Source organism: Marmota monax, unplaced genomic scaffold (assembly GCF_021218885.2).
Source record: "Marmota monax isolate L192 unplaced genomic scaffold, Marmota_monax_Labrador192_F-V1.1 WCK01_AAM20220418_F8-fsc00021, whole genome shotgun sequence".
Lineage (NCBI taxonomy): Eukaryota > Metazoa > Chordata > Mammalia > Rodentia > Sciuridae > Marmota > Marmota monax.
The window spans coordinates 690,294-706,925 of record NW_026695228.1 but is presented as its reverse complement, the minus strand read 5'-3'; the positions used below and the strand labels follow the sequence as shown (position 1 = coordinate 706,925).

Sequence of the window (16,632 nt, the reverse complement as noted above, 5' to 3'; positions counted from 1 at the left end):
CCTGAAGTGGGAAAAATGACACTGTGATATAATGAGTTTGTGGTCCATGGGGATTCTGGGAAGCACCTGGGGAGAACAGTGCCTCCGTGAGTTGGGTGGGGTGGAGGGGAGGCTTCATGGAGGAAATGACATTTTACAGACACTTGGAGTTCCCCTGGAGGAGGAGGAGGAGGAGGAGTTGGGTACTAAATAATATATAAGATTTGCCATCCAGTGTGGCTAGAAGCATAGTGTCCACTAGAGAGCACAGATTGAGATGACCAGCAGCCATAAGTGGAATACACGGGCACTAGATCCACCTCTTAAAAGAGACATCACTATACTATCTATAGCCAATCAGCCAAACCCCACCCCCTTGTCCTGTTTTTATAAAGTTTTATTTATGCAGTTTTATTTAAAGTCAAATAAAGTTAAACAAATGTTTTGTTCAAATATTTGTTTAAATACTGTTGGTTGTTTGTTTAAATATTTTCTATGACTGTTTGTTTGTTTAAATATTTTCTATGCCTGCTTTGGTGTTATGAATGGCAGGGATCACATCGCCCACAAAGCCAAAAATGTTTTCTAAAATTTCAAACATTTTTAAAAAGTCTAGTCTTAAAAAAAAAAAAAAAAGTTTCCTAGCCAGGTGCAGTGGTGCATGTCAATAATCCCAGTGGCTTAGGAGTCCGAGGCAAAAGGATTGCAAGTTTGAGGCTAGCCTCAGCAATTTAGCAAGGCTCTAAGCAACTTAGTGGGAAATTGTCTCAAAATAAAAAAAATAAAAAGGACCGGAGGTAGCTCAGTGGGAAAGTGCCCCTGGGTTAAATCCCCAGTACCAAAAAAAATTGCTGACTCCTTCCTTAAGGATCCAAAGGATTCATTTGAATTTCTGTAACTGCATAGGATGGAGCTTTCTAGGGCCTTATTCCTATAGTCTCCAAATGCATCATCTTAAACCTCCTTCCACATCATGGACAATTAGCCGTCCATCTGTATCCTAAGCTGGATACCTGGACATCTCTTTCGCAATCCCAAATGTTATAGCATCATATATCATTTCTGTTTTTTTTTTTTTTTAATTCTTGTTTTGACTCAGGGTTGTGGCGTTGTTACAAGCCTCCTGCCCCACCAGGAGAAGCTCATCACTAGACATGGGCTCATTTTGCTTCCTTTGCCTCCTTCTCCAATTCTTCATAAATTTTTGCACCACTTTTAGAATGCTGCTAAAAATTGATTTTTTTTTCCTCTTGCCATTACCACTCTCTGATTCCACACTCTGACAGACAACTATTCCTCTGCAAGAAAAAAATTTTTTAAAAAAGGCTTCCCTGGCTCTATAAAGCCCTTGGAAAATATAAGTTAAATCCACCAGCATTTACAAACCAGGAAAATGTAGAAATAATCCTAGCTTTCTAATAGGCCATGTTAAAGGATTTCTTTTACTAGTAAATCCCCTTACACATTTAAAATCAAATTTGATCTATAAGAATTAAATTTGCACATGATTTTCTAGGGAATACATCTCTAATATAAAACAAGGAGTGTGGTTATTGTTTTATTAACCACTGGCAATAAAATAGAGTAGAAAAAGTAATTCAGAGTTTTAAAAGCTGCTTTTTATGGCTTGTAGTATATGTTTCGGTTTGAATACAGACTTTATCATCAAACTGCCTTGATCTAAACCCCAGCACTGCCCCTTACTAACTGTGTTATCTTGAATAAGGTAATTAACCTCTCTGTGTCTCAGCTTCTACAACTGCCAAAAGGGAAAGAGGAAGAATTATAAATAAACTATCTCCTAGGACTGCCATCAGGATGGATGGGATGCAGCATTAAAGGTGTTTAGTGCCGTACCTGGGACTTAGAGAACACTCTTTGTGGTTAGTTATGACCATACCTCATGCATGCTCGGCAAGTGCTGTACCATCTAGCCACACTTCCTGTCCTTCTGACCCCTCAATGAGGAACAGTTCTGCATACTCTGGCCCTTATGATTTAGGTGGAATCAATCTTAACTCTAGGCTTGGGGGGCTGACTCATGATCCACACCTAGCTAATGACAATGGACAAAGCAATGCACCCATAGCTGGGTATATGATCCAAGTAAGACCAGTGAGGATGCATCTCTAGGCTTTGAGGGATGCTCAGGACCTAAGAGCCTTTCCCTTTGCCAGATAGATGACCACCCGGGCACTGCTGGTATCCACCATAGCCAGCCACAGGGAAGATCTTCCAGAGAAGGATGCCTACATGCCACAAAACATCTGTGAGGGTTGAAAAGAGAAAATGCCCTGGAAACCAACATGTATCCTTGTATCCAGATGCATTCCTCTGGACTTTTCAGTTACATGTGCTGATTTTTTTTTCCAGTTTAAGCCAGTTTAAGCTGGGTTTTCTTTCACTTTCATCCAAGGGGTTCTGATACATACTCATGTATTGGCATGTCCTAGGGCAAGAAGAGACAGTGAATCTTGCTAATTCTTCTGTGGCAGAAAAAGGGTGAGGAGAGGGGGCAGACTTGAATTGTGGACTTGGTTCTGTCTTTAGCCAGAGATTGCTGGGAAAACAGGTTCACCTTTCTGGGTCCCGCTGTACTTGTATGTCAGATAAGAGGAGAGTGAAAACCAATCTCCAAGCTCCCTTTTCACTTCTCACATTCTGTAAGGATCTATTAATCTTGGGTTCATTGCAGTGGTGTATACTGTGGTATAATTGGTTACCGATTCTCATATTTGCCTGCTTCCCTCTGTTTCAACTTTAAAAATATTCTATTAGACTCTCAATTCCTATGCGCCAAGTGTTTATTTCCCCTTCAATTTCCTTCCAAGAAAAAAAAAAAACATATTTATTTTTGTGTACTTGGACATAATGATCCCATTTTCTTCCCATTTCTATATTTTTAAATCTAATTAAGGTGATAAGTTCCTTGAGAGTTGAAGCTAGAGTTTTCCTGTGGGTGTAAACATTATTTTTTTTTAATTGCCAACCAAGCTGCCAGTTTTTACAGAGCAGCAGGATATGGGTTTTAAGTAATGTAAGCAGGAAATGGGTCTCCGGCCCACACCAAATAAATGCAAAAGGACTGATTTTCCCTGAATTCACATCTGGCTTACTCATTTATAATTTCAGTTGGAACTGAAATTCTCCCACAGAAAGGCAGTGTCGACATCCACGGGTACGGAACGTCAGACCAAAAGTGGAGCATGAGGTGGCCATCCTGTGAGGTCCACACCTAGAAATAATCTGGCTATTTCAGGTCATGCTTTTCTCTCTCGTGTTAGAATGTGGGCCCAGAGATAATTGAATATTAGCTTCAAATCTCCCATTCATTGATTTCAAATAATTCAATAGCTCTTAAGTTTGAAGAGGTCAAAGGAAACTGGATGAAAACTTGCAGGAAAACTGTCCTGCAGGGAACAGTCCACGCTGCATGCTTCCTTGACTAATGACCTAGCCTATTCTTGCTCCTGGGGAATCTAAAAATGACCAGGAGCCCATCTCCAAAGGCCTTAATGGGTACTTCCAGGTAAATAGAACCAAATGGCCTGGAGTCAGTGTTTCACCCCGCCCAATGGTTGAGCCATTCGAGGATGCTATTAAGGGCTTAATATCTTTCTTTCCATTTTCCTATTCACAGCTGCTCTGTCCTTGGGTGGACTTCTCCTGGAGTGGGAGCAGAGCTAACGGGCACTGGTACCTATGCGCGTTCCTGTTCTGATGTAACTGGAGAGGAGGGTGCTTCCATCCCAATATTCTGAGCATGAGTGTGGAATTGCCTTCTCCTGGACTGGCTTTGGTTTCTCATTCACACAAGGCACTGACAATTGTGGCCAGATCAGAGAAGAGGCTGGAACTGCCTTGAGACAACAGAGTTAATCTCACCCAACCCTAAAGTGTAGAAACCCAATAAATCTGAGTGCAGTTAGGAAAGATGGCTGCAAGAAACATCTGCTACCAAAAAAAACATCCATTGCAATCCCTGAGTCGCAGCTCCTAGCAGAAGGCCAGTCTTAGCTTAACACCCTCAGAACAATACTGCTTGGTACAGAACAATACTGCTTTCCCTCTTTGGTCAGTCTTCTCCCCAGGATCCCATTTCCCAGGTTCCAAATCAAGGAACCCTTGATTCATTACATGGTTCTTCTAAACCCACTGTAGGATCAGAGTCTTCGGGGTGCCTGGCTTTTCATCCCACACTCTGATCGGATGCTAGCACACCTCAGGCAACTCCAAAGTCCCCTGCACAGCACCCAGTCCAGAGATTCACACACACAGTGGACCTTCACAAATTGCCAGGTGATGGAAGGAATCAGAAAGTGCTTCTTCCCCTGCCACCCGTCCCTATGACTTCCTTAGCCTCGTCAAGTTATTCACCTTTCCCTTTCTTATTTCCTAGATTTGAAAGCATCAAAAGGAGAATGCAAATAATGAAAAATTTGTGTAGCCTATATATTCTTGTCCATGTTAAAGCGTGTATATTTCAAGCCCCCATTATGAGATGATTATGGACCCACCACCAACATTTACTTTATTAAAATGTTCTCTTGCATCAATACAATGTATTATCGCTCGAAAGAGGTGACTTGGAAGAAAGAAGCTAAAATCAAGTTGGGGGAAAATGTCAGTGCCCCAAATTTCAAAATGTTTCTTGTGAAATGAAAGTGATACGATCCTTCCCAAAGTAGGGCAAATTAGTACTTCTGCTAATATTCATGCTTTTTGCTTCATTTTTATCCTTGCTGGTACAAAGATCCTTATTCCCACTGTCAAGATGAGGAAATGGAGTCACCAAGTGGCTTGTCGTGTGTGTGGGTTACTCACAGCTCTGCAATGTATAGAGTCAGTAACTGTTCTGAATACAAATCTGCCTTCCACAGCACCTGACTCCTGCCTTCCACCAACTGCCACTCAAGTTTTATCGGAAAATCTCCATAGTTATTCCACTTTCAGGCCACCTCTGTTTATATCTACCCTTGGCCATGTATCATTAGTGTCATGTCTGAATTTTACATACTGTCGCCCTTCATGATTTGACTTTGGAAGCTGAGCAAATATATTTATAGATAAGGCAAACAGGGGGAAAAAAAAAACTTTTTTTTGAGATTCCACTTACATTCTTTGGACATTCCCACTTCAAAGCACTTCTGGAGTCGACAGTACTGGCATCGATTCCTGGTGACTTTATTAATAACACAGTTCTTATCTCGGTGACAAGTGTAAATCATGTTCTTCTGAATACTTCTGCGGAAAAAGCCCTGTAAGCCAGAAGAGGATGAGAAACTAAGTGAAACAGCTCAGTTTCATGAGAAATCAGACCCAACCTTACCATTGCATTCACTGCTTTTTTCTTTGAGTAATGTAGTGAGGGCAGCAGAAAAGTTAACTTATTAAAACCTGAAAACTCTTGTGAAATATTAATAGCTCTCCCTTTGTTGTAAACCCAAAAGCCCCTTTTAATCAAAACTAGACAAGACTGTTATTATCTTGCTAAAAGAAAATGAATACCAAGCTGATTCATTTGGAAAACATCATGCAGAGTTGGGATCCCTCCAAACTGCCTGAGCTTAACTAGCTCCCTTGCTGAACAGAACAACTTCAGGTGAACCTGCTACCAATACACCCAATATACGAGGCATTGCATCTGCAAAAGAAATTATTTGCATCTTGCAAGAATCAGATCTTTTCAAGGAGTCTTCTCCAAGTTCTTTCATATATTTAGCTTCTATCATAACATTTAAAATATGATTTAATCTAGGGAGTGTTTAGAAAAAAAATCATCCAAAATTGAAAACAGAGCATAAAAATGAATGTCTGCCTATTTAATGGCACATTGGAGGTGTGCCATCCAATTTGGTAGCCATTAGCCACATGTGGCTATTTAAATCAAAATTATGAAATGAATATTAAACAAAAAATTTAGGTCCTCAGTTGTCCTAGCGACATTTCAAATGTTCAACAGGCACACATGGCTGACGGCTGCTGCACTGAACCACACACAAAATAATTCCATCACTGCAGAAAGTTCTACTGGGCAGCACTCACTGTACAGCAGCACTAACTGACAGCAGCACTGAATGATCTTTGGAAATAAAACTTTGTTTGACATACTTTTTACTACTGAGTGAATCCAGATTCTAATTGTTTAAAATATTATTTATTGATTTAGGTGGTACTGGGGATTGAACCCAGGGCATGCTAGGTGAGTGTTCTGTCATGAAACTATACCTCCAGCCTTGACCTAGACTCTATAAAAATTGCAGAGGACTGGCATTTTACAAAAATTTTTGTCTAGTGTAAGTACAAAGGATTTCTGCCCAGATGAAAAATAACATTTGCACCTAACTTTGCGTTCTCTCTCTCTCTCTGTCTCTGATATATATATCAGTTGTAGTTAGATACAATATCTTTAATTAACTAATTTTATTTTTATGTGATGCTGAGGATCGAACCCAGGGCCTCGCCCGTGGTAGGCAAGTGCTCTACCGCTGAGCCACAACCCCAGCCCCCAAACTTTGCATTCTTTGTTTGTACCACACCTATCTACTTACCTGACTACCCAGGTATTTTTCTCCTACCATCCTATGAACTAGCCTTCACATCTACTATTTCCCTCATCAAGGAGTTAGATACATTTTTGACATGTGCTTACTGAATACTTTTGGTTTTTATTTTTTAACTTTTGAAAATTATATTTTGACAAAAGAAAAGATTTATCCTGAGTTCTGTGAAGCATTGACGGATTAATGCAGACTTGAGAATCTACTAGCAAGGGTTCTTAATGTTCTCTTTCTCTCCCCCATTCTAGCATATTGCTTGGCAGATGATGGATAATCAAGTGATGCTTATTGAAATCACAATGAATAAATAATGAGTGGTGAAGGGCATATCTGCTATCTGCTATCTTCTCCCTCTCCTCTCCTCCCCTCCCCTCCCCTCCCCTCCCCTTCTCTTCTCTTCTCTTCTCTCTCTCTCTCTCTCTCTCTCTCTCTCTCTCTCTCTCTCTCTCTCTCTCTCTCTCTCTCTCTCTCTCTCTCTCTCTCTCTCTGTTACTGGGGATTAAACCCAGGGGAACTTTACCACTGAGCCACATCTCCAGCCCTTTTTATTTTTTTATCTTGAGACAGGGTCTTACTAAGTTGCTTAGGTCCTCTCTAAGTTGCTGAGGCTGGCCTCAAACTTGTGATCCTTATACCTCAGCCTCCCAAGCCATTGGGATTACGATCGTGTACCACTGCCCCCTCCCATCTGTTTTCTCTGTTTTAATCACCCAACAGAAGCCTCTCTGTTGCTCTATGTATTAAAAGCCAGGATTTCACTTTATCAGTTGTGACATGACTATACCTATGCAAGAAATAATTCTTCTGAATGGAAAAAAACACACCAGTGGATGTACTGAGTAGAAAGTAAGCCTTTAAGCACATTAACAAGGAGAGCTCATGGAACACACGTTGTGTAGGATATTTCCGTGGGCACCCTCGGATTCTAGTGTCTAAATACACATATTTTTACTGGCATGGTTCAATTGCAACTGCCTGGAAGCCTGGTTTAAGATTGTCCCCCTATCCTCCCCCCCTACACAGACATTTTCCAAGAAAACACAGTTTATTTTTATATCTCTGGAGCTACAAATAGGCTCAGAATCTAAAATACCAGGTTACAAGTATTCTACAAGCCTGATGGAATCTCTGTGGAGTGGTCACCTCAAAACCTGCCTTCCCCTGCAAGAAATACCCACAGGACCGCTTTTGGCTTCCAGATGCACAAACTCAATTTACAGAAACTTCCATTCCTCCTCTGCCAAGAAGCAGGGCCAGGAGGAGAGATCTGGCCTTTTTCTGTACATGTGGAAAAGGTGTGGCAGAGCAAAGGTGACCTTCCCTGTTTATTAAAAACCTAATATTCAGTTCAGCAAATTCTTCATGAGTGACCAGGGAGCAGAGAAAAACAATGTCATGATGCTCAAGTGAAAAAAAGAAGAGAAGGAGAGAGAATTAAAGAACTTTATATGTCACTAATTAGCCAGCCCGTGTGGCTCAGTAACAATGACGACAGAAACTGAATAGGACTTCTTGGTTTTCCAAATCAGATATTTGGCAGGATTTCAGGAGAAGGTCTACGTTTCAGTAAATCATTTCCACCGTGGTAGAATTCTTGCTGACTAAAATGTAAGTGGTAAGGTATTTTTATACACAGTTTGGGTAAACAGAAATGTCCTCTGAGTCTCAAAGAAGTTTGCATCCAACAAAGCCTTCTCCTCTTGCAAAGTATAAAATAAACTTTCCTCCCCGGGAGAACACTGCTTAGAGGATCTAGTGATGATGGGCGATAGGGCACATTCCCATTATTTAATATTTTCTGTTAATATTTAATATTTTTATGTCAGCTGATACCTCCCTTTTCTTTTAACATGACTAAAAATGGAAAATTTTCATCTCTGACTTAATTGGAAAACCAGCACCAAGTGTCCACATGAGAAGGTACTCATAAAATAAATAAAACAAAGTCAAATAATACAATATTCAGATGTTATTTCACTCTCACTGGATACTGGATCTACTGAAGGGCCAGGAGCCCTGGGCCCTCCTCACTCCTTGCTGAAATGGGAGCTGAGCAGGTGTTAGAGACATATCAGGCTGACATGAGACTTTCTCTTTGAGGAATTCTGAGAATAAATAAAGTTTCTCACTGTGGGATTCATTGTGATTGAAAGTCATGGATCTGTCCAATCGACAATTAGGAGCCTCAAGAAATAAAATAATAAAATGAGGGGTGTCATAGGTTGGGAAACAAAACTGTGATCCGAAATTTGTCAAATGTAAAAATGGGCTTCCGAAGTACAAACTACATTCAAATGTGACCTTTCAGTAGAGAAAGAGCCCTGGAATTGTGGGGTTGAACCCCTGGGCAGCAGCCTTCTCATTACCACTGTGAGGACTTTACTGAGTCCCAACTCCAGGGGCGAAGGTTTCTCATCTCCTAAATGATAGGCTGGGCAATTTATTTTCAAAATCCTTTCCAGCTATAAATTTCTGAACCCCAAGTGTGTCACCACAACAGTGAGCTTGGGAGTGAAATCAAAGGAGCTTCTATGGGAAAAGAAAATGGCCAAGGAAGAACTGGTGGGAGAAGACTAAGGAAAAGAGACCTTCTACTTGCAAGGCAAGAATACTTAAAAATTTTAAGACCAATCCAGACCTGAAAGGAGCCCAACATGAGGGCTTTGCATTTATCTTAGAGCTGAGTCATCAGGAAGTACTTCAGGCAGATATCTGTGACTGGGTTGACATTGAACACTTCCATAATGTCCCAATGGCTTCTAGTGAGAAGCCTGGGGATCTTGTTTTCTGAAACTAGTCTAGGGCTGCTGACACCATGTCATTACTCCTTAATTTTTCTTGAACCTAGAAACCTTCTGTAAGGTACCCCCATGTCAAGGAAGCCACCCCTAGTGGATTTAAAGATACCAAATACTCCCTCTTTCAGGTATCTTTGGTATTTTGCTTTTCCTTCTATTTTACACTATTCAAATGTGATACTTAAGTATTAGCCAGTAACGGTGGCGCACACCTGTAATCCCAGCGGCTCAGGAGGCTGAGGGAGGAGGATCATGAGTTCAGAGCCAGTCTCAGCAAAAAGTGAGGCCTAAGCAATTCAATGAGACCCTGTCCCTACATAAAATGCAAAATAGGGCTAGGGATGTGGCTCATTGGTCGAGTGCCCCTGAGTTCAATCCCCAGTATCCCCCCCAAAATAAATAAAAATAAAGTATTAAATAGTAATTCTACTGGGCTGGGGTTGTGGCTCAGCGGTAGAATGCTTGCATAGCACATGCGAGACCCTGGGTTTGATCCTCAGCTCCACGTAAAAGTAAATAAATAAAATAAAGGTATTGTGTCCAACAACAACTAAAAAATATTTTTAAAAAAATAGTAACTCTACTGTAGAGGTTACATGGGTGACATCAGGGAACTCCAGTCTGCAGTCAGTGGTCACAGCCTTTGGGAGCTCAGGTACTATGCTTTTCTGGTTAGGGTGCACGGTGCCACCATCAAGGGAGCTGGCTTCCCTGCTGTTATCCATGTCTCTCTGCCAGGGGAGAAGGATGGGCAGGGAGGCCAGCTCCCACAAACTATAGCAGACAAGTTGGTGGCCCCAGGCAGTATCTAGGATGGCTTCCCCAAAATGAAGACAATGGATATGGGTGGGGTAAGGGGAAGACACAGGCAATAGTTGCCCAACAACTGGTGGAAAGTGTTTCAATTTTCAGCTTAGTAAAAAAAAAATATTAGTAAATGTCACATGAGTATCCTAGGGCTAGGAGAGAACTTGAGAAATAGTATATATTCAATAGCTAGTGGTTGGTTGATTGAATAAAGTCCCAGCTATAACCAGAGTCGGCATGACAGTCCTGGGTTTGTTATACCTTAGTTCTTTAAAATATTCCTCAATACTAAACTTATCTCTCAAGGATGCTATTACCTGTACCTAAGAAACCAAACCACAAGATTTCTGACATTAGTAGAAGACCCACTGATTTAAGTAGTGATCAGATTGGTCAGTGGGTACTTTAGTTGCTTAACTATGACTTGATCAGGTTAACTATGACTTGTGTTGTCAATCCTACCTTTCATTAGCTACTCAGGCTTTCTTTTAATCAGTCATGACATTTGTTGATTAAACAGAACTTTGAGTTGTTAATTATGACTTGTCGGTCCATTTACAATCCTCTTGATTAACCATGATTTGACTAACCATGACCTCTGTTGTTTGTGACAGTTAAAGCCAGTAACACAATTAACACTAATTATCCAGATCAAGAAGTTAGATCTGCATCAAACACAGACATAACTGAAAAACTGAGTTGCATTTTCTAACCACAGATTTTTTTTTCAACCTTTTCTTATCTCATGCTCTCCTGATCCTGCTATCAAAGAACTGGAGTCCAACCAAAATGGTGGGGACCCTCATACAGTGAAGAAGGTCAAATATGTAGATTAGAGCTGTTTGGTTCATATATGAACTATAATCATGGAATAATGCTCACATTCTATTAGATTCCTTTCCCCTTACCCTGGGGGTATGAAGTGCCATTGTTCCAACACATCCTATATTGTCTACCGAACAGAAACAATCCTAAGTCAGAAGAAAAGATAACTTTCTCTCTTTTGTCTGACTATCCTCCTATACCTAAATACTTTTAATTTCTAATTCCTTTGATGGACTAATCTTAAATCCCAAATCAGCAAGGACATGGAGAAAAGTAATTCTGCTCCCTCTCATCTTCACACTTTGACATGGGACCAAGTTGGGCCACCTTCTCATTTCTAGTACTTTCCAATCATGCTCTGGGTCCCCCTACACCCAACCCCGCACAGGGCCTATGTCACCTCCTAGTTCTCAGATGTTATCATGCACCACATTCTCCACCTTCTCCCAAAGAGGAAGACTTCTATTGGTTTAGAATTTAGCCTACCAAGTGGGAATTAGGCTATAGTTCAGGTACATGTGTATTTGAATTCTGACTTTGTCATTAACTACCTCTGGGGCCTTAATTGAGTTATGCAGAGGCCTCAATTTCCTCACCTACAAACAAAGGATGACAACAAGGGAATTCATGCAAAATGAGCCCAAGGCCTGGAACACACCAAGTGCCCAGTTGATGGTAGTGATTGTTACAGACAAAGCCCCTTTTCTCAAGATTTTGTTTTGAGAAAATTTCCATATACACTTTGTGATTAGAATAAAAATTACCAAACAGAATAAAACAGTATTCTGAATCTCTGAGCAACATAGGCTTTTGTGGGTAGGCAATCTCATGATTCTCAAAGCCATCTCTGTATTCATTCATTCACTTATTGATGCAATCACTTGTGCCCATTGGTTGGTGGATTTGGCAGGCTTTCTTGAGGGCACAAAAAGATATCTGAGGTGTGGTCCTATGTTTCTCAATCTATAAGAAACAAAGACAAGTGAACACTATCAAGCAAATGCCACCAACCTGTTTGATAAGAACTTTAATGGAAATAAAAAGCAAAGAGATGCCCGGTATAGCTTTTGGTGCCTAGTAGTTACGCATCAAGTATTTACTGAGTAAATGAAGGCCACAGAAGTTCAAGTGAATTAAAGGGGAATTGGCACCCTATCCCAGCTCTAATGAAGGGGTAGTATTTGAATGGCAGGCTTTTCCCCAAGAGGAATACTGTGCGTAAGCAAAGAGTTCAGAGGTAAGGAAACACAGGAACGGACAGTGGCCCAAGTTGGCTGAGATGCAATGTTGGGGTATGTGTGTGTAAGGTACAACTGGAAGAGAGGGCTAATGTTTGGACTGGGGAAGGTCTTGAAGGCATGCCATACATTTATTAGGGATATATTATACCCATCTGTATAAGACAGGGTCAGAATCATATTCTGCTAAGATTATTCTGGGACTCTGTGTCTTTGACTCAATCATGCATTTATTTATGCACATATTGAAGCACATATTGAGATCTGGTACCAATACAAACTAATAGCTGAGCTGGCCCTTGGGTCTGGGCAAGAATGTAGCCCAAGAATCCTTGCTTTCTGAGATAACAGTGCAATGTGCTGACTCATATTTAATCATACAGTTGCTGGTGAGGGTTCATACTGTGCTATTCTATCTGGAAGTTGTTTTTAGCCTTATAGCCATTTACATTAAGTTTAACATGTGTGGAATGCATGATGATTATTTGAAGAAAGACACTAAAACTTTTTTATTTTTTCAGAAAGACGATTTGGCACCATATCTAGTCATAAAAAGCGTATTGGGTCAGGAGACATTCACCCCAAAAGCAGTTTGGGAAGCACGTCTATTTGAACTGAGCGGCTGCTGAGTTAATTTCTATCCCATGCAAAGTTCCAAAGGGTCATTTCTCCTTCTAGAGCGAAAGAAGAGGAAGAAGGCAAGGGGCCTTACTTCGTCCTTGTTCCTTGGCTATCAGGAGGCAAAGATTCCCACCCCATCTCAATTAAAAAGTAGCCAGGTGTCTGCCCCAGGTACTCCTCCACCCACCAGCAAGCCTGCAGCCTGTGCAGTAAGACTGGGGCTGGTGCAGAGCGGTGGGTCCCCTTTCCAGCCAGAAGCAAAGCTGCTGCCAAGTGGGAGGCGAGTTTGGAATAATCCCATCACAGCCACTTTGGGAAGCCTAGTTTTTTGAGACCAGGAAACACGTTGCCTTGAACAAACAAAAAAAACGCCCTCCGGAGTGAGTGGAAGTCTATGCGTGACAACATCTGAAAAGTTATTAATAGCCAGATTTGGGGGGAGAGAGAGAGGGAAAAGTGAAGACCTTTTCACCCCACGGAAAGACAATGGGTGAGAGGGAGGGAGAAAGTAGAAAAACAGCCTCCTATTTTGATGACAGTGAGCTTCCCGCCTAAGCAGGGAGGGGGGGCACCAGCCTAAGGCAAAGAGCGTTGAAAAAAGTCAAGTTCAGGAGGGGACCCAGACTCGGGGCCAGAAAAGGTAAACAACACAGAACTCATACTCCAAACCAGAAAGCCGAGTTGTCCCAAGGGGTAGAGGTTCAGAGTCGCTTTTTTTTTTCCCCTAAAATAAATAAATAAATAGATCCCTCTACACCCAGACTTGGTCCCAGGGTTGGGAATTCAGCGTAGATGAATGACCATGGGAAGAGCGATGACCCTAACTGCCATGGTTTCTGGTGATTCCATGGCACCTCTTGCTGCTCACTTGGAAGGAGTCTTGGGTCCTCTCCCTCAGAACCTGAGTGTACATTTTAGGCCTCCCCGTCTCCTTTCAGCACCCCTGGATCAGAAGCTTCCTCGGCACACACTCTGGCCCTATTTTATGTGAGATGCCTGAGAAGATGGTTCTAAAGAAGGCAGTGATTACAGATTTAGCAAAAAAAATTGTCTCTGTGGGAACTGATCTTTCCAGGAAGAGTATGATTACCGCATTTTCCCGGACTTTGTCAGGTGAACCCCTGAGAGCTCAAACCCTATTAGATCCAGAGGCCACAGCTCTCAATCCTTTTAATCCTCGATTAATTAAAACTCCCTGGGAATACCAATGAAAACAAGTGGCCCCGAGTTCTTAATTGAGAACGTGAACGCACGTTGTCAGAGATCAAGGTCTAAACTTCCAAAGTCTGTGATGTCCCAGGAAAGGCCCAGAGCCAATGCGTTCAGCTGAGACTGCTCCGTTTTAGAGGAACATGATCCAGAGAAGAAATGCTACTGGGTAATATAAACTGGAAACCAACGGTACAGAGAGATTACTCACTTGGGTAAAATACCTTTTAATTTAAGTGGAAAAGAAATGTCTTTTTATATTTCCAAAGCATGACCTTGGCTAAATTCATTTTTTTTTAAAAAAAATGAACCAGGTATAATACCAGTCTGATTATCATAATCCCATTCTAATTGGTAGGCATGGAATCCAGCAGGTTTGGTGATCAACCATTTGAAAGCAAAATTTTCAGGGGGACCGTTTCCTAAGGCAACTAAACAGTGCTAGTTAAACTGTTGTTAAAAGGTGAAGAGGTCTGTCCTGGGCAGGGCTGGCTTCAGGGTGTGTTATCCATGAAGCCTTACAGGGTCCCTTATTCAAGAAGGACCCAGTACTTGGTTTACTGCTCTGCTGTCACTGTCTTTGAATTTGAAATCACTTGTGAACAAGTGAAAAGCATTTTCATTACACATGGCAGCTGCAAGTTACCCAGCCAGCCCTGACTCTAGAATAATCTATAGCAAGAGTTTGCAGCCTTTTTCCTTCACAAGGCCCTGGAAATCTCTGGCAGTCTGTCGTCTCCTCTGATTGACCTTATGGCTGTTTAAAGACTGTGGATCAGACAGAATTAAGTAGTCACCACAGTCACACTTATTCTCCTCAGGATCCCCCTGGGATGCCTCTGAGAAATTCCACTACCTCAGCAAGAGCCAGAAAGGAAAACCTTTGGGGAGGTATTTTATGTTTCACTACCGCACTTTATTTCCCGTGTAAGGGACTCTGGGAGCTGAGGGAGTGGGGCTGGGAGTGCCAAGAAGAACACAAAGAATGTTTTCAAAATTGGACAAAAATCTCCTCCCACAGAGTACACACATCTAGGCACAATCTCAAGAAGATGCCCAGAAGTTCACTCAGAGACCTCCATGGTGTCCTTGAACCCCACTGAAGGACCATTGAAATGAAGGAAGAATTAAAAAGTAGGTCAAGAATATGGGGTTCAGCAGTTAATTGATTATCCAGAGAAGTGTTGTTGTACAGGAGGGTGGATATGACAAAGATGATATCTGGGGACCCCCTTCACTTTTCTTCAAGAGTTTACATTGAGGGGAGATGAGGTAGCACGAAAAAAACCACAGGGACAGAGCAGAAAAGCCCCCTAAAATGGAAGATTTCACTGGGCTCCACAGAGCTTTCTTTAAATCTGGTCTTCAGAGTTTACTTTAAAACAACTGAAGACATCTGTTTTCTAGATTACTTGGGTCAGTTATTTTGTGCCCTTCCACAGTGAAACCCATAGTTACCGATTTATTATCAGGATTACTCTAAATATAACAGGGCAAGAAGCCAATGCATCTTAAGATTTTAAATTCTCAATTACTTTGCTGAGAAAATGCACCAAAATAGCTCCTAAGCTTCAGCCCAGCAGTTAGCAGACCCCTGTTGGTTTTCACATTAATTAGTAAATCTTATCTGGACCCACATTAAAGATTCTCATCTGCATTGTGAAAAGGTGGGTGGGTAAGGGGGTTCAGCAGAAGGAAAGAGTCAAAACATGCTCGAATATACTTAAGCTCCTTGCCAAAGAGCATGAATTTTAAAATGTCTTTTTAGAAGTCTGGTATGCAACATTCGCCATCAACAAAGCCGGGGCTCAGCTCTATCATAACACGCTGGTTGGTGACAATGCACATCGCCATGGCAACTCTGCATATTGCACAATTCAAAGGCCTTTCATAGGCACCAATAATTATGATGTACTTGCACTGTTTTATGACATTAAGGACCTAAATTAGTACAGCAAAGAAAAAAAAATGCTTGTCCACAATTGGGTGTATTTCTTTCAAATTGACCTAATTTTCAGAACCAGTTTGGAAACTTCCCGATGGAATTTTCTCTCCCTTATTTTTATATGCGGCATAAAAATCTTGAACCTGAAGTAAAAAAGGAAGTCAGAGAGGATGTGAGGGCAGGAGAAGGAAGCCAGTCGGGCATTCACACTTAAGTCTTCAAAAAAGTCGGACAACTGGAAAATAACAGGATTTATGGGATGGGGCCTTCTGCTTCTCCTCACCACAGACATTGCTCTGACAGAGCAAAATCTCACTGAGTTTATTGGCAAAATATGGCTTGAGCTCCAGCTCTCAAAATGGATTTTTGTCCTTGTATGGAAAAAACCATGGGGACTCCAGGTTAAGGTCTGATAATGCTGAGGGCATCTCCCCAGATCACAGCTTGGCAGCACTGAGATGGTCAGCAAAAGCCTTTAGAGCTGCCCACCCCTCAAAGCTGCTCATGCTTTTGCCTATTATCCAGGCACCCCAAGTCCACAGCATGTCCCTCTGCTCTGTGACGTTTCATGTGCTGACCCCAATGGCTGCAAAGCATCTCCCGATCTTGTCTTTCAGTTCACACCAACTCATGCTTGGAAACACAGCCCT

The 16,632-nt window shown here is 41.6% G+C and overlaps 1 protein-coding gene across 4 annotated transcripts in view; it reads right to left on the bottom strand.

Annotated features, from left to right (window-relative positions):
- Rarb (retinoic acid receptor beta) overlaps positions 1-16,632 on the bottom strand; it is a 716,777-nt gene that overhangs the window by 87,958 nt on the left and 612,187 nt on the right. For all 4 annotated transcript variants that reach the window (XM_058576525.1, XM_058576526.1, XM_046437693.2 and 1 more), the window contains one exon: positions 5,096-5,237. In XM_058576525.1, coding sequence (XP_058432508.1) covers positions 5,096-5,237 — 142 coding nt within the window. The remainder of the gene's footprint in view (positions 1-5,095; positions 5,238-16,632) is intronic.